General features: G+C 40.5%; 1 protein-coding gene across 2 annotated transcripts in view; it reads left to right on the top strand.

Annotated features, from left to right (window-relative positions):
* Nucleotides 1–1,067: 1,067 nt before the first annotated feature.
* Nucleotides 1,068–18,401, top strand: part of TEX11 (testis expressed 11) — a 359,673-nt gene continuing 342,339 nt past the window's right edge. The window contains exons 1-2 of one of the 2 annotated variants that reach the window (XM_035288474.3): nt 1,068–1,122; nt 2,372–2,429. In XM_035288474.3, coding sequence (XP_035144365.3) covers nt 2,393–2,429 — 37 coding nt within the window. In that variant the 5' untranslated portion in view covers nt 1,068–1,122; nt 2,372–2,392. Of the gene's footprint in view, nt 1,123–2,114; nt 2,134–2,371; nt 2,430–18,401 lie in introns of those variants that run through there. The other variant, XM_078362393.1, reaches the window with a different exon arrangement.

Genomic DNA, 18,401 nt, shown 5'->3' with positions numbered 1-18,401 from the left:
GGTATTAGGTAGTTTCCTAAGGTAGTTTCCTAATGATTGGACAAAGGCAGGGCAGCAGAAACATGTCTTGGAACTACAAGATTTTTTAATTTTTAATTTTTCTATTTATTTATTTGTTTATTTATTTTTGAGCCGGAGTTTCACTCTTGTTGCCTAGGCTGGAGTGTAATGGCGTGATCTTGGCTCACCACAACCTCCGCCTCCCCGGTTCAAGCAATTCTCCTGCCTCAGCCTCCCGATTAGCTGGGATTACAGGCATACGCCACCACACCCGGCTAATTCTGTATCTTTAGGAGAGACGGGGTTTCTCCATGTTGGTCAGGCTGGTCTCGAACTCCCGACCTTAGTTGATCTGCCCACCTCAGCCTCCCAAAGTGCTGGGATTACAGGCGTGAGCCACTGCTCCGGGCTTATTTTTTATTTTTAAGAGACATGGTCTCGCTGTCGCCCAGGCTGGAGTGCAGTGGCGGGATCATGGCTCATTGGACCTAAACTCTCAGGCTCAAGTGATCTTTCCACCACAGCCTCCCAAGTAGCTGGGACTACAAGCGCATGCCATCACACTCGGCTTTTTTTTTTTCTTTTTCTTTCTTTCTTTCTTTTTTTTTTTTTTTTGGTGTAGGTGCAGACTGGCTTGTTGCTCAGACTGGCCTCAACTAGTCTCCTCAGCTTCTAATATGTCTGTTATTTCTGGCCTTTGCCACTCTTTCATACCCAGTGGTCAACAATGTCTACTTGCTTTATTTCTTTTCCTGTTCTTTTTGTGTGTGTGTGTGAAGTCTTGCTGTTTTTTCTGTAATCCTGGCCATTTGCACTTTTCCTCAATTCATTGTAGTATGCTTTCAGTATTACATCACACTTGCTTAATCTCAGTGAGTCTCACCCTGAAATCGCCCAGCAACTGACTCTCTGAACCGCATCCCCAGGATGTAAGGTTTAGACTGGGTCCCAAAGCCTAGGCGCCTTGACACAGGGTTAAGGCCAAGTGGGAGTGGCTTTAGTGGTCTAGCGTGACGTCACTAACGTCGCTAGGGGGCGGTGCTTTCCGAGCGTCCTCGTCCTCGTGCGCTGTGGAAGGAGGCTGTGGAGAGCACAGCCGCGGCGTTGGTGGCTGCAGCTGAGGTGAGTGATTTTTTGGGCAGGAAGGGCTAGATTAGGGTTCAAACAGAGGTTAGTTGGGTAGTTTATAACTAGCAAGAATATAGCCATCAGGCCAACACTTTTTAGAGTGGCCCTGAGGCAGTGACTTTATGCTACCGAACTGCTGGTGGCTCTCAAGGTGAACAAAAGAGGGGCAAAAGTAATGTTTTTTGACGAGGATGGAGGCATATGGGGAGGAGTGGTGGGCCATTGAAAATCGGAAATAGGAGTCATTGTTGTTTAGATGCTGAAAGACCTAAATCATGTCGAAGCGGGACTGTTGATGACCGTTGGGGGCAACGAACGTAATGTTTTTTTGACGAGGATGGAGGCATATGGGGAGCGGTGGTGGGCCACTGAAAACCGGAGATAGCAGTCATTGTGGTTTAGATGCCAAAGGACCTAAATTGTGTCAAAGCGGGACTCTTGACCGTTGGGGGCAATGTAATGTTTTTTGACGAGAATGGAGGCGTATGGGGAGCGGTGGTGGGCCACTGAAAACTGGAGATGGTAGTCATTGTAGTTGAGATGTTGAAGGACCTAAATCATATCTAAGTGGGGCTGTTGATGACCGTTGGGGACGGGATGCTGAAGGTGCTAGCTTTCTCAGAGAGCGGGAAAAAGGACCGGGAGTGCTGGCTTTCTCAGAGAGCGGGAAAAAGGACCGGGAGGGCTGGCTTTCTCAGAGAGCGGGAAAAAGGACCGGGAGGGCTGGCTTTCTCAGAGAGCGGGAAAAAGGACCGGGAGGGCTGGATTTCTCAGAGAGCGGGGAAAAAGGACCGGGAGGGCTGGCTTTCTCAGAGAGCGGGGAAAAAGGACCGGGAGGGCTGGCTTTCTCAGAGAGTGGGGAAAAAGGACCGGGAGGGCTGGCTTTCTCAGAGAGCGGGAAAAAGGACTGGGAGTGATTGGATGCTTTGAATTGCAGTTGGTAGCGGAAGTGGATTTTGAACCAATGAGAAGGAAGCAGCGAGAACCAGCCAGACCAATCACAGGGTACCACTCAGCTCCGCTTCCCCCATTGCCAGGCAGACTTACATTAAGAAAAGGTCCCTTTTATGTAACTTGGTAGCCTGGCCCTGACCCTCACAAACCCTTTCATGGGCTTTTAGCTTTACTCAGCCTTTTTTTCTCTTGTTGGATAACAAGTAACGGGAGACATTTCACTGGATAGTAATTTGTTGAGAAACTAGGGGATAAAACAGAGTATTAAAAATATTTTATTATTTCATAGGCTTCAGCCAGAGATTTAAAAATGGACAATGACGATTTTCTTTCCATGGACTTTAAAGGTACGTAGCTTTATGTGGTAGTAAAAAATAATGTCAAACTGCTGCTTATTTAAGATCTAAATATTTCGCTTCTTAGTTTTGTCTCTTTGCAGTGTCTGCAGCTCCAGGCTTTCTTATTTATGTGCTAGAAACAACGTCAATTTTATTTTTTGAGATGGAGTTTCGCTGTTGTTACCCAGGCTGGAGTGCAATGGCACGATCTCGGCTCACCACAACTTCCGCCTCCTGGGTTCAAGCAATTCTCCTTCTTCAGCCTCCCGAGTAGCTGGGACTACAGGCGTGCACCACCATGCCCAGCTAATTTTTGTATTTTTAGTAGAGACGGGGTTTCACCTTGTTGACCAGGATGGTCTCGATCTCTTGACCTCGTGATCCACCTGCCTCGGCCTCCCAAAGTGCTGGGATTATAGGCGTGAGCCACGGCGCCCCGCCAACAATGTCGATTTTTAACACATTGGGAACCTTTTATGAACTAGTGTAGGGAGACAGAATTCATAATTCATAACTTGTTTTTTTTCAGGATTTTTATGGCATGCAAAATAAAACATTTAATCTGAAAGATACATCTATTGCAATAAAAATAAATTTAAAAAATTACTGCAAAATCTTGGAGTGTCCTACTATAATCATTCGTGAAAAATAAATTATATCCTGTGTAGTTTTAGATTTAAGTGCATTTTATGGCATCTTAATTCGTTTGAAAATTGGTAATACATGTTTGGTTTTATGGGAACTCTTAATAAACAAAAGCAATTTGACTGACCAACACACCAAATTCCTCAACCATGCCAGATATAGGAGAGTTTATGGTACTTTCTTTGCTTTTGGGGAATAATGAGACCTGTGGTACCTTCACATTCATATAGTAATGAAATATGTGGTAAGAAATGTGGCTACAAATCTATGATTTAAAAAAGTTTAGGTCAGTATTTTGTTAATACTTTTTTTTTTTGAGACAAAGAGTTTTGTTCTTGTTGCCCAGGCTGGAGTGCAGTGGTGTCATCTTGACTCACTGCAACCTCTGCCTCCTGGGTTCAAGGGATTCTCCTGCCTCAGCCTCCAAAGTAGCTGGGACTACAGGCTCGCACAGCCACACCCGGCTAATTTTTTTGTATTCAGTAGAGACAGGGTTTCACCATGTTGGTCGGGCTTGTCTTGAACTCCTGACCTCATGTGATGCACCTGCCTCGGCCTCCCAAAGTGCTGGTATTACAAGTGTGAACCACCGTGCCCAGCCAATACTTGTTATTTTAAAACAACAACAATAAAGCCCACTACTGTGTACTCTAAGTTTTAAATTCAGACATAATACCTTAAAGGTATAAAGATGGAATAGGGATTATGACTTTTAAATAGCTAATATTTGAGACTGTATTTACATAAATATTTGAATCACACAGAAGAGTATAGGAAATAATACAATGAACCTACCACTGAATTTAGTCAAGTCTTAAGTTTGCCATATGCCTCAGATGTTTCAAATAACTAAAAGATTTCATGTACCATGTTTCTTTTTACGTTTTATATAAATGATTATTTTATACAATTTCTTTTTCCTGTAGCTTGTCTCCTTTTTTCCCTCTTTTTGCTCGGTATTGTGTTTTTGATATTTACCCATATGAATACTTTTAGTTCATTTATTTCCACCGCTGAGTAGTGTTTCATTGAATGTAAATGTACCACAATTTATCCATTCAATCTCCTTAAAAATTGTTTCAAATATTTGCTATTACAAACAACAATGCTACAAGGAACACTGTGTTTCTGAGAGTTTAGCAGAAACTTTCAAAAACATCTTTGACTACCACTCATGGCAAAAAATATTTTGATCACATCCCAGTACATACATACTGTGTCAAAAGTTTAATAAAAGAAGTTTTACCCTTATTACATGCAGTAGACTATGATATTTTCTATTCTATTCTTTTTCATTAAGAAAATGCTGGGTATTCAGCCATAGGTCTGACTGAAAAAAAAAATGCTGAGTATGACTCACTACATTGAGATATATATATATATATTTTGAGATGGAGTTTCACTCTTGTTACCCAGGCTGGAGTGCAATGGTGCAATCTCGGCTCACCACAACCTCCGCCTCCTGGGTTCAGGCAATTCTCCTGCCTCAGTCTCCAGAGTAGCTGGGATTACAGGCACGCACCACCATGCCCAGCTAATTTTTTGTATTCTGAGTAGAGATGGGGTTTCACTATGTTGACCAGGATTGTCTCAATCTCTTGACCTCGTGGTCCACCCGCCTCGGCCTCCCAAAGTGCTGGGATTACAGGTGTGAGCCACCGCGCCCGGCCCATTGATACATTTCTTGAGCTACTGATAGGTGAGGCTCTAGGGCACTGCTGTTCAACTGACATATGGTGCAAAAACATAAAATTTTATATTTTCTAGTAGCTGTATTAAAAGTGTTTAAACAGATGAAATTAATTCTAATGATCCAATCTATTTAACTCCGTATATCCAAAATGTTATCATTATAAGTTATAATCAATATACAAATTATAGGTTATTTTACATTCTGTATTTTTTGGTACAAAGTCTTTGGAGTCTGGCATGTATTTTATACTTAAAGCACATTTCATTTTCGATCAGCCACGTTTCAAGTGCTCAACAGTCACATGTGGCTAGTGGCTACCATACTGGACAGTGCAGCTCTAGAGTTTACATTTATGAGTCTAATTGCTGAATCAAAAGCTATGAGCATCTTTAACTTTATAGATATTGCTAAATTGCTTTCCAAAATGGTCTTAACAATTTAAACTCCCTTTTCCCCATATCTGTACTAATATTTGATATTGTCAGACTTTTAAAATTTTATAATTTTGAAGAATGTTGTTGTTTTTATTTACCATTTTATTTTGGAATAATTTTAGATTTACAGAAAAGTTGCAAAGATAGTGCAGAGAGTTCCTGTATACTCCTCAGGCAGTTTCATTTTCCCAAATGTTATCATCTTACATGGGTGTTGTTTTGACTTATATTTTCCTTATAACTAGTGAAGTTGGTGTATTTTCATAGACTTACTGGCTGTTTGAGTTTTCTCTTATGCACACATAAACTTTTCAGTCAAGTTTTGTAAAAATGGACCATAAAAGCCTATCCAGTGGCTTTTAGGAATAGCTATAGTTCATTCCTTCTTAGGGAGAATTGGCATGACACCAGTCTTTTTTTGTATCACCAATCTCAATAAATTTTCAAGACCAAGGCCTGGCCTGGTGGCTCATGCCTGTAATCCCAGCACTTTGGAAGGCTGATGCAGGAGGAGCACTTGAGCCCATGAGTTTCAGACCAGCCTGGGTAACAGAGACCCTGTCTTTACCAAAAAAAAAAAAAAAAAAAAAAAAAAAGCTGGATATGGTGTTGCATGCCTGTAGTAGTCTCAGGAGCCAGAGGTGGGAGGATCACTTGAGCCTAGGAGGTCGAGGCTGCAGTGAGCCTTGATTGTTCCACTATTCTCTAGCCTGGGTGACAGAGTGAGATCCTATCTTAAAAAAATATTCAAGACCAAGAAGGAATAGAAATTTTCTAGATTATTACACCCATTGGGGCTAAATAAACTCCTTTTATGCATGTCATCTTCAACTATTTGAAGTTAACTTATCATATACCCTGGAAAGTGTCTTCAGATTGAGCATTCTCAGTTTGTTCAAACATTCCTTATATTATCTGGTTTCTAGTCTCCTTATCTTTTTTTTCTGCTGTCCTTTAAACATGCTCTATTCTTTTCACGTTATTTCTTAAAGTGTGGTACCCAGAATAGAACACAATTCTCTATGTTTGATATAATCAGCATAAAATACAGTCATGTGCTGCATAACGACATTTCAGTCAACAAAGGACAACATATACAATGGTGGTCCCAGAAGATTTTAATGGAGCTGAAAAGTTCCTATCACCTAGTGATGTCAGAGCTGCCATAAAGTTGTAGAGCAATGCATTACTCATGTGTTTGTGGTGATGCTTGTGTAAACAAATCGATTGTGCTGCCAGTTGTTTAAAACTATAGCATGTACATTTATGTATAGTGAATAATACTTGAGAGTGATAGTAAATGACTGTGCTACTGGTTTATGTATTCACTATGCTATACTATGCTATCTTATACTATTTTTTTATCATCATCTTAGAGTGTACTCCTTCTATTTATAAAACATAAAGTTAACAGTAAAATGGCCTCAGGCAGGTCCTTCAGGAGGTATTCCGGAAGGCATTGTTATCATAGGAGATGACAGGACCATGCGTGTTATTGCCCCTGAAGAACTTCTAGTGGGACAAGATATGGTGGTGGAAGACAGTGATAGTGATGATCCTGAGGCTGTGTAAGCCTAGGCTAATAATGTGTGTGTTTGTGTCTTAGTTTTTAACAAAATGTTTAAAAAGTTAAAAAAAATTAATAATGTTAAAAACAGAAAAAAGCTTATAGAATGAGGATATAAAGAAAGAAAATATTTTTGTACAGCTGTATAATATTTGTGTTTTAAGCTAAGTGTTATTACAAGAGTCAAAAAGTTAAAAATAATTAAAAACTTCCTACTTTGAGGAGGCTGAGGCAGCCAGATCACTTGAGCTCAGGAGTTCGAGACTGGACTGGGAATCATGGTGAAACCCTGTCTCTACCAAAAATATAAAAAATTATCCTGGCATGGTGGCAAGTGCCTGTGGTCCTAGCTACTCTGTGGTCCCAGCTACTCTGTGGTCCCAGCTACTCAGTAGACTAAGGTGGGTGAAGGGCTTGAGCCTGGGAGGCGAAGGTTGCAGTGAGCTGAGACTACCCCACTGCATTCCAGCCCCGGTGACATGCACCATCATGTCCATATAATTTTTAAATTTTTTATGGAGATGGGATCTCCCTGTGTTGCCCAGGTTGGTCTTGAACTCCTGGGCTCAAGCAATCCTCCTTCCTTGGTGTCCCAAAGTGCTAGGATTACAGTTATGAGCCATTGTACCCAGTCATTTAAAATCTTTTATATCATATTACTTACCTTTTCTAGGTTTAGATATGTTTAGATACACACATACTTATCATTATGTTACAGTTTCCTGCAGTATTCCATACAGTAACGTGAGGTATAGGTTTGTAGCCTAGAAGCAATAGGCTATACCATATAGCCTAGATGTGTAGTAGGCTATACCATCTTGTGTAAGTATACTCTATGACAGGGGTCCCCAACAGTGATTGCCTGGGGTGGAGCACGAGGGACAGAATGAATGCAAAGGGGCATGATGGAGTTTTCTACGGAGATGAGAATGTTCAGTTTCTTGATTGGAGTGGTGTTTATATGGGATACATTTGAAAAAAAAAAGCAACCTGCATGCTTAAAATGTGTGAATTTTATTGTGTGTAAGTTACACTTCAGTAAAGTTAATTTATCATAAAGAAAATGAAAAAAGAGTGGGAGGGAGAAAAGGAGGGAAGAAGGAGGAACAAAGGGAAGGAGAGAAGGAGAGAAAGAAAAAGTGCTTTGGAGAGTAAACCCTGGAGGCCATAGGTCAGAAACAGGAGCACAGGGTGGCATCAAACACTGTTCAACATGTAGAAGGCAGCCTCAAAGGTGAACAGGAGAGTTCGTAACAGAAATGCATATATGGTGACCCCCAAGAGCTCTTCCAAAAGGAGAACCAGAAATTCTAAACCTAGGGATAATGCCCAATATAGAACAAGAGATGGTTGTCAGACTTTGGAGACAAAAGCATATCAGGCAGATTGCACAAGCATAACCAAATCTTAATGGTTTGGTGTCAGCTTGAAGTAAGGTTTGTAACAGCATAACATTTTGTCCTTGGCCCTGTCCTGTTTAATAGTTTTATAAATGATTTGGATGAAGAAGCTGAGGAAAGATCGCAAATAAGATAGATTATATAATAAGGAACAGAAATTGAGTCTCTAGTAGTAGCAATGGGATTAATATAGGAAAAAAGTATAGTCCTGCAGTTAAGTCTTTAAAACTAACTGCACCAATACATAACCGTCAAGATATCTCTTGACAGCAGCATACATTTAAAAAAGACTGAGGCCAGGCCTGGTGGCTTATGCTTATAATCCCAGCACTCTGGGAGGCCTGGGCAGGCAGATAGCTTGAGCTTAGGAGCTCAGGAGACCAGCTTGGGAAACATGGTGAAACTCTGTCTCTACTAAAAATACAAAACTTAGCCGGGAATGGTGGTGCACACCTGTATTCTCAGCTACTCAGGAAGCTGAGGTGGGAGGATGGCTTGAACCTGGGAGGCATAGGCTGCAGTGAGCTAAGATCACACCACTACACTCCAGTCTGGCAATAGAGTGAGACCTTGTCTAAATAAATAAATAAATAAATAAATAAATAAATAAATAAATAAATAAATATTTTTAAAAAGACTGAGGGGCTTTGGGGGGCAAAGAGTTCAAAATGAATAACTAGTGTGGTGTGAAAGAAAAAAAGCAAATTCAGCATTAGCTATATCATTATCTAAAGATAAAAATGATCAGTCCTAAATCTAAATAGAAAGATTATAGGCGTGCATCACTTAAGGATAGGGATACATTCTGAGAAATGTGTAATTCGGTATTAGTAATGTTGTTTTTTGTTTTTTGGGTTTTTTTTTTTTTTTTTTTTTGAGATGGAGTCTCTGTTGCCCAGGCTGGAGTGCAGTGTTGCAATTTTGGCTCACTGCAACCTCCACCTCATGGATTCAAGTGATTCTCCCGACTCAGCCTCCCAAGTAACTGGGATTACATGTATGCGCTAATGTTTTGTATTTTTAGGAGAGATGGGATTTCACCATGTTGGCCAGGCTGGTCTTGAACCCCTGACCTCAAGTGATCCATCTGCCTTGGCCTCCCATAATGCTGGGATTACAGGTGTGAGCCACCACGCCAGACCCATTTTCTTTATTTTTTCTTTTTAATTTTCATGGCGCTGAGCACAGTGGCTCACGCCTGTAATCCGAGCACTTTGGGAGGCCTAGGCAAGCGTATCACGAGGTCAGGAATTCGAGACCAGCCTGGCCGGCATGGTGAAACCCGTCTCTAATAAAAATACAAAAAATTAGATGGGCATAGTGGCATGCACCTGTAGTCTCAGCTACTTGGGAGGCTGAGACAGGAGAATTGCTTGAACCTGGGAGGTGGAGGTTGCAGTGAGCCAAGATTGTGTCACTGCACTCCAGTATGGGCGACAGAGCAAGAATCCATCTAAAAAACAAAACAAAACAATATAAACCCAAAAAACAATTTTCATGGGCACATAGTGGGTTTATATATTTATGGGGTACATGAGATGTTTTGATACAGGCATGCAATGTGAAACAAGCACATTACAGAGAATGGGGTATCCAGTACCTTAAGCATTTTTCCTTTGAATTATAAACAATCCAATCATACTCTGTTAAGTTATATTTTTTGAAACACGGTCTGGCTCCATTTCCCAGGCTGGAGTGCAGTGGTGGGATCTCAGCTCACTCTAGCCTCCACCTCCCAGATTCAAGTGATCCTCCTACTTCATCTTCTCAACTAGTTGGGACTGCAAGTGTTTGCCACCATGGACAGCTAATTTTTTGTACTTTTTGTTGAGATGGGGTTTCTCTATGTTTCTCAGTATGTTGTTGAATTCCTGAGCTCAGGCAATCCACTTGCCTTGGCCTCCCAAAGTGCTGGGATTACAAGTGTGAGCCACTGTGCCTAGCCTTAAGTTATTTAAAAATGTACAATTAAGTTATTATTGAGTATAGTCACCCTGTTGTGCTATCAAATAGTAGGTCTTATTCATTTTTTAACATTTTTTTGTATGCATTAACCATCCCCACTCTTCCCCCAGCTCCCATTACCTGTCTCAGTCTCTGGTAACCATACTTCTACTCTCTATGTCCATGAGTTCAATTGTTTTGATTTTTAGATCTCACAAATAAGTGAGAACATGCAATGTTTGTCTTTCTGCTCTTGGCTTATTTCATTTAACATAATGATCTCCAGTTCCATCCATGTTGTTGCGGTGACTGGATCTCATTTCTTTATTATGGCCAAATAGTACTCCATGGTTTATAGGTAACACATTTTCTTTTTTTTGAGACAGAGTCTCACTGTTGCCCAGGCTGGAGTGCAGTGGCACCATTTCTGCTTATTGCAAACTCTGCCTCCCAGGTTCAAATGATTCTCCTGCCTCAGCCTCTTGAGTTGATGGGACTACAGGCACACTACACCATGTCCAGCAATTTTTTTATTTTTTGTATTTTTAGTAGAAATGAGGTTTCACTACATTGGCCAGGCTGGTCTTGAGCTCTTGACCTCAAGTGATCGCCCACCTTGGCCTCCCAAAGTGCTGGAATTATAGGCATGAGCCTGTGCTCCTGGCATACACACACATGTGCATACACACACACACATACACAAGCATTTAATAGAAAGATTTAATTGTTAATTAATCGTAAGTGGATACATAGTAGATGTATATATTTATGGGGTATATGGGATATTTTTGATACAAGCCTACAGTGTGTAATAATTATACCAGGGTAAATAAGGTATCCATCACCTCAAACATTTATCCTTTGTATTGCAAACAATCTGATTACACTCTTATTTTCCAGTGTAGAATTAAATTGTTATTACCTATAGTCATCCTGTTATGCTATCAAATACTAGATCTTATTCATTTTATTTTTTTTGTACCCATTAGCCATTTTCTCTTCCTGTCCTACCCATCCCCCCCACAACAACCTCTCCCAGCCTCATTCTACCCTCTATCTCCATGAGTTGAGTTGTTTTAATTTTTAACTCTCACAAATAAGTGAGAACATACACAATATGTAATTCTGTGCCTGGCTTATTTCACTTAACGTAATGACTTCCAGTTCTATTCATGTTGATGCAAATGACAGGATCTCATTCTTTTTTATGGCTGAAGAGTATTCTATTGTGTATATATAGTACATTTTTTTTAAAATTTGAGATGGAGTCTTAGTTGCCCAGGGTGGAGTACAGTGGCTCAATTTCAGCTCACTGCAACCTCTGCCTCCTGGGTTCAAGTGATTCTCCCATCTCAGCTTCCTGAGTAATTGGGATTACCTGCATGTGCTATCATGCCTGGCTAGTTTTTTGTATTTTTAGTAGAGATGGGATTTCACCATGTTGGCCAGGCGGGATTTCACCATGTTGGCCAGGCTGGTCTTGAACCCCTGACCTCAAGTGATCCACCTGCCTTGGCCTCCCAAATTGCTGGGATCACAAGCGTGAGCCACAGTGCCCGGCCCATTTTCTTTCTTTTTTTATTTTTAATTTTCATGGGCACATAGTAGGTTTATATATTTATGGGGTACATGAGATGTTTTTATACAAGCATGTAATGTGAGATAAGCCCATTATGGAGAATGGGGTATCCATTTCCTGAAGCATTCATTCTTTGAGTTATAAACAATCCTATTACACTCTTTTAAGTTATTTTATTTTATTTTTTGAAACAGAGCCTGGCCCCATTTCCCAGGCTGGAGTGCAGTGGTGCAATTTCAGCTCACTGCAGCCTCCACCTCCCAGGGTCAAGTGACCCTCCTAGCTCATCTTCCTAGCTCATCCTCCCAAGTAGCTGGGACTACAAGCATTTGCCACCATGCATATAGGGAATCCATGAGCCCCACACATTGGGTACCAGAATGTAGGGAGTCCATGAGCCCCACACATTGGGTGCCAGAACGTAGGGATCCATGAGCCCCACGTTGTACACCAGAATGTAGGGAGCCAGCCCTACATTACCTTTGGGTACAAAGGAATGAGAAAAAGACAGATTAAGAGAGACAGTGGGACCAGGGGGCCATCACTTTATTACTTTGGAGGTGACAGTGAAGGCCCAGAGCTCTGATCATCTACACTATTTATTCATTACAATCACATTGATCTACAGGGTAGGGGTGGAGTGATGGTGGAGTGAATCAGTGACCTGGAATGAATCAGTGAGCCAGAACTGATGTGCCATCTTAGGGATTGATAAGAGTGGTGGTTTGGGAGTTTCACAAAACAAGAATATATGGTTATCTTTAGCTTATTATCTATGTACAGCTGATGGAACACCATGGACCCTACAAGGAGCCTACAAGTCTGGCTATGTCATAGTGCCACAAAGGGTTTTACATCCTTGAGCACAATGTTTATGGTAACAAAGCTGAGGTCACCCTGTACCGGAACATGAGGCATGAAGAGGCCTTCCTCCTCAGAGGCCTCCTTTGGCCTTCTGCAGTTTGTTGTTCCTTGTTTATGTGTTACTCATAACCAATTTATGTAGGCACTTTGTAACTCGTTTCTCCTTTGTTGCTTTTCCCAACACATGCACAGCTAATTTTTGTATTTTTTGTTGAGAGGGGATTTCTCTGTGTTTCCCAGGATCTTCTTAAATTCCTGAGCTCAAGCTTTGGCCTCCCAAAGTGCTGGGATTACAAGTATGAGACATCATGCTTGGCCTTAAGTTATTTAAAAATGTACAATTAAGTTATTATTGAGTATAGTCACCCTATTGTGCTATCAAATAGTAGGTCTTATTCATTTTTTACATATTTCTTGTACCCATTAAGCATCCCCACTTTTCCCCCAGCTCCTACCACCCTTCTCAGCTTCTGATAACCATCCTACTCTCTATGTCCATGAGTGCAATTGTTTTGATTTTTAGATCTCACAAATAAGTGAGAACATGCAATGTTTGTCTTTCTGTGCTTGGCTTATTTCATTTAACATAATGATCTCCAGTTCCATCCATGTTGTTGCGGTGATTGGATCTCATTCTTTATTATGGCCAAATAGTACTCCATTGTGTATAGGTACTGCATTTTCTTTTTTTTTTTTTTGAGACGGAGTCTCACTCTGTTGCACCCAGGCTGGAGTGCAGTGGCGTGATCTTGGTTCACTGCAACCTCTGCCTCCCAGGTTCAAATGATTCTCCTGCCTCAGCCTCCTAAGTAGCTGGGACTACAGACACACACCACCACGTGTGCTATTTTTTTTTTTTTTTAGTAGAGATGGGTTTCACCATGTTGGCCAGGCTGGTATAGAACTCCTGACCTCAAATGATCACCCACCTTGGGCTCCCAAAGTGTTGGGATTTCCTTCCTTCCTTCCTTCCTTCCTTCCTTCCTTCCTTCCTTCCTTCCTTCCTTCCTTCCTTCCTTCCTTCCTTCCTTCCTTCTTTCCTGCCTTCCTTCCTTCCTTCCTTTTTAAAGTTTTTATGGGCATATAGTAGGTTTATGTATTTATGGGATACATGAGATGTTTTGATTCAGGCATGCAATGTGAAGTAAGCACATTATGGAGAATGGGGTATGCATTCTCTCAAGCATTTATCCTTTGTGTTATAAACAATCCAATTACACTTTGTTAAGTTATTTTGTTTTTTGAAACAGGGCCTGGCTCCATTTCCTAGGCTGGAGTGCAGTAGTTGGGATCTCAGTTCACCGCAGCTTCCACCTCCCAGGGTCAAGTGATACTCCTACCTCATCCTTTAAAGTAGCTGGGACTACAAGCATTTGCCACCATGCACAGCTAAATTTTGTATTTTTTGTTGAGATGGGGTTTCTCCCTGTTTCCCAGGATGTTCTTGAATTTCTGAGCTCAAGCTTTTGCCCATTCAATATGATATTGGCTATGGGTTTGTGATAAACAGCTGTTATTATTTTCAGATATGTTCCATCAATACCTAGTTTATTGAGAATTTTTAGCATGAGGGATGTTGAATTTTATTGAAGGCTGGGATTTTCTTGGTTGATAGGCTATCAATTACTGCCTAAATTTCAGAACTTGTTATTGGTCTATTTAGGGATTCGACAAATTCCTGGTTTAGTCTTGGGAGAGTGTATGTGTCCAGGAATTTATCTGTTTCTTCTAGATTTTCTAGTTTATTTGCATAGAGGTGTTTATAGTATTCTCTGATGGTAGTTTGCATTTCTATGGGATCAGTGGTGATGTCCCATTTATCATTTTTTATTGTCTATTTGATTCTCTCTTTTCTTCTTTATTAGTCTAGTTAATTGTCTATATATTCTGTTAATCTTTTCAAAAAACCAGCTCCTGGACTCATTGGTTTTTTTCAAGGGTTTTTTGTGTCTTTATCTCCTTCAATTCTGCTCTGGTCTTAGCTATTTCTTGCCTTCTGCTAGCTTTTGAATTTGTTTGCTCTTGCTTCCCTAGTTCTTTTAATTGTGATGTTGGGTGTTGATTTCAGATCTTTCCAGCTTTCTGATGTGTGCATTTAGTGCTATAAATTTCCCTCTTAACACTGCTTTAGCTGTGTCCCAGAGATTATGTTATGTTGTCTCTTTGTTCTCACTGGTTTCAAAGAACTTCATTATTTCTGCCTTAATATTGTTATTTACTCAATAGTCATTCAGGAGCAGGTTGTTCAATTTCCATATAGTTGTGTTGTTTTTGAGTTAGTTTCTTAATACTGATCTAATTTGGTTGCACTGTGGTCTGAGAGAGTGTTATGATTTCCATTCTTTTGCCTTTGCTGAGGAGTGTTTTACTTTCAATTATGTGGTCGATGTTAGAATAAGTACTATGTGGTGCTGAGAACAACGTATATTCTGTTGATTTAGGCTGGAGTGTGCTGTAGATGTCTATTAGGTCTGCGTGGTCTAGAACTGAGTTCAAATCCTGAATATCCTTGTTAATTTTCTGACTCATTGATCTGTCTAATATTGACAGTGGTGTGTTAAAGTCTCCCATTATTATTGTGTGGGAGTCTAAGTCTCTTTGTAGGTCTCTAAGAACTTGCTTTATGAATCTGGCTGCTCCTGTATTGGGTGAATATATATTTAGGTTAGTTAGCTCTTCTTGTTGCATTGATCCCTTTACCATTATGTAAAGCCTTTCTTTGCCTTTTTTGATCTTTGTTGGTTTAAAGTCTGTTTTATCAGAGACTAGGATTGCAACCCCTGCTTTTTCTTTTTTTTTTTTTTTTTGCTTTCCATTTGCTTGGTAAATATTCCTGCCTCCCTTTATTTTGAGCCTATGTGTGTCTTTGCTTGTGAGATGGGTCTCCTGATGCAGCACACTGATGGGTCTTGACTCTATCCAATTTGCCAGTCTGTGTCTTTTAGTTGGGTCTTGCTGCTGTGGGCCTTGGGAGAGACTTTGAGATGTGTTGGCATTAGGTGTGAAGCACGGCATTCACAGCTATCCTTTAGTCTCTAAAGTTTAGTGTTCTGAATGTGACTAGATAAGTTTCTTCACTAGAATCAAGTTGGAAATTCCTTTGTGATTAGCATGATATTGTCAGCTCTTGCCTCTCTCCACTCCCAGCAATTGCCTTCCAAAACTTAACATAGTTTTATCTTCTGATGAGCCCAGTTTGTAGGCTTAGGTTTACTCTATTCTCTGAGCTTGTTCTATCCAAAGGAAGAAAGAATAGCAGCATTGTAGAGTAGGGAAGGGGTTGGTTTGGATTAAGTTATACTGGCCATCAAATTTGAGATTTAGCCACACTAGGGGCATATTCTAGGAACCTGTTTAGCTTTCGAGTTGTATCATTTCTTTCTTTTATTGTGGTAAGAATGTTTAATATGCAATTTGCTGTCAGCAAAATTTTAAGTATACATTATTGACTATAAGTCTAGTGTTGTGTAGCAGATCTGTAGCACTTATTTATCTTGCTTGACTGAAACTTTATGCCAGTTGCTTAGTAACTCCCCATTTCCCCTTTCCCCCAGTCCTTGGAAACCACCATTCTACTCTTTGGTTCTATGAATTTGACTATTTTAGATATTTCATGTAAATGGAACACTGCAGTGTTTGTCTTGCCACTGGCCTATTTTACTTAGCATAATGTCCTCAAGGTTCACCCATATTGTCACATAGTACAGAATTTCCTTCTTTATACCACATTTTCTTTATCCATTCATTTGCTGATTGACATTCGTGTTATTTCCACATCTTGGCTATTGTGAATGGTGCTACAGTGAACATGGTAGTGCTAATATCTCTTCAAAATCCTGCTTTCAATTCATGTGGATAAATGCCCAGAAGTGTAATTGTTGTATCATATGAGAGTTGTATTTTTAATTTTTTGAGGAACCTTCATACTGTGTTCCATAGCAGCTGCACCATTTTGCCATCTTACCAACAGTGTACAAGAGTTCCAGTTTCTCCACATCCTTACCAATACTTCTTATTTTCTTTTCTTTTTTTTGTGTGTGGCAGGGCCTCACTCTGTCACCTGGGCTAGAATGTAGTGGCGCGATCTTGGCTCACTGCAACCTCTGCCTCTTGGGTTCGAGTGATTCTCCTGCCTCAGCTTCCCTCATGCCCGGCTAATTTTTGTCTTTTTAGTAGAGATGGGGTTTTGCTATGTTGCCCAGGCTGGTCTTGAACCCCTGGCCTCAAGTGATCCACCTGTCTCAGCTTCCCAATATTCTGGGATTACAGGCATGAGCCACTGTGCCCAGCCTTATTTTGTATTTTTTTGATAGTGGTTATCTTAATGGATATGAGGTGATATATCATGGTAATTTTAATTTGCATTTCCCTGATGATTAGTGATGTTGCCATTTTTTTTCCATATACCTGTTGGCCATTTGTATATCTTCTTGGAGAAATTTTTAGTACTTTAAAATATTTTCTATCTCCTTATTGAAATTCTCATTTTGTTCATGCGTTGTTCTCTTGACCTCAGCAAGCATCTTCATGAGAGTTGTTTTAACTCTCTGTCAGGTAAATTATATAACTCTATTTAATTAGGGTTGGTTTATGGAGATGATCTTGTTCTTTTGTTTGGAACATCTTTGCCTGGTTCTTCATTTTCCTTGACCCACTGTTGGTGCCTGTCTATTATACAAAGAAGGCACCTCTCTCATTCTTCGTGGGCTTGTCTTGCACAGAAGGGCCCCCACCAATTAGCCTTGCCAGAGATTCTTGGGGCCTCTACCACCTCTTTCTCTCCCCAGAAAGAAGCTGGAAGCTGTGGTTTTTGTCTGCTTGTTCTGTGCTGAGCCAGAGTGGGGAGCCATGGCATGTACCAGCTCAAGCCACTGTCTCCCATTCTCCCCTGAGCAGCTAGATTTTGCCAGACCTATCGGAACCTCAAGAGTAGTGAGACATATGCAAGTTCTTTTGGCAGCCCTGGAGAAGTTGGGGCACTAGAGGCACAGATCAACTCTTTTTCTCCCCAACAGGAAGCAAAGAGGTGGCGTTTTTTCATCTGTGGAGGTGTTTGTCATGATTTTCATGAGGTTAGCCTGCCCTGCATCCATCCCTAGTTACCTTCCGGGATCAGGACACTGCTCAGAACTACAATACACTGCTGTGAATAGATCTGTCGAAACTATGGTACATGCAGTTCCATTTGACTTCTGCATTATGACTCGCTGCTTGGATTCTCTTGTACCATATCCAGTTTGTCATTTGGGATTTCCTGGAACATTATATAGGAAAATGGTTATCTTTGTGATCGTGGATAGAAATTACAATTTATAATGTAATTTTAGCCTCTGACTAAACCTGTTTGCCTGATTTTGCCATGCCCTTTTGACACTGTCTTGGATGTTTTGGCTCTCATTGAAACCAACCTCTGCAGTTTGAATAGTTTTCTTTAGCCTGCAATCAGAGCTATACTGTAGCACTCTGAATGCTTTTGGCTCATTTCTTTCCTCTGTGCTGTTTTTTAGTTGTCTGAGTGTCCTAGCTTGTCACTTGTTCCAGATCCTTCCTGATATAACCAGTATAGTGGAAAGCACAGGATTTCGAATCAGAGAGCCTGAATTCAAGTCCTGGCTTACTTCTTTCTATTTTGTCACCTTCAAGAAGTCACTTCATCCAGCAAAGAGGCCTGATTTTTAAAAAATCACATCATTTTGTTAAATCTTAGTTTCCACATCTTATGAAATATAAATATCTTTCTTATGGAATAGATTGAAGATTAAATGAGAATGCATGTGAAAAAGCTTTGAGACTGGAAAGCAGTGTGCAAATGTTAATTTTATTGTCATTTCTGGTTCTTTTCTCACTAAAGAAGT

The sequence above is a fragment of the Callithrix jacchus genome, chromosome X (assembly GCF_049354715.1).
Source record: "Callithrix jacchus isolate 240 chromosome X, calJac240_pri, whole genome shotgun sequence".
NCBI classification, from domain to species: Eukaryota; Metazoa; Chordata; class Mammalia; order Primates; family Cebidae; genus Callithrix; species Callithrix jacchus.
The sequence above is the reverse complement of the archived record's forward strand: the minus strand, read 5'-3'. Positions and strand labels throughout refer to the sequence as shown.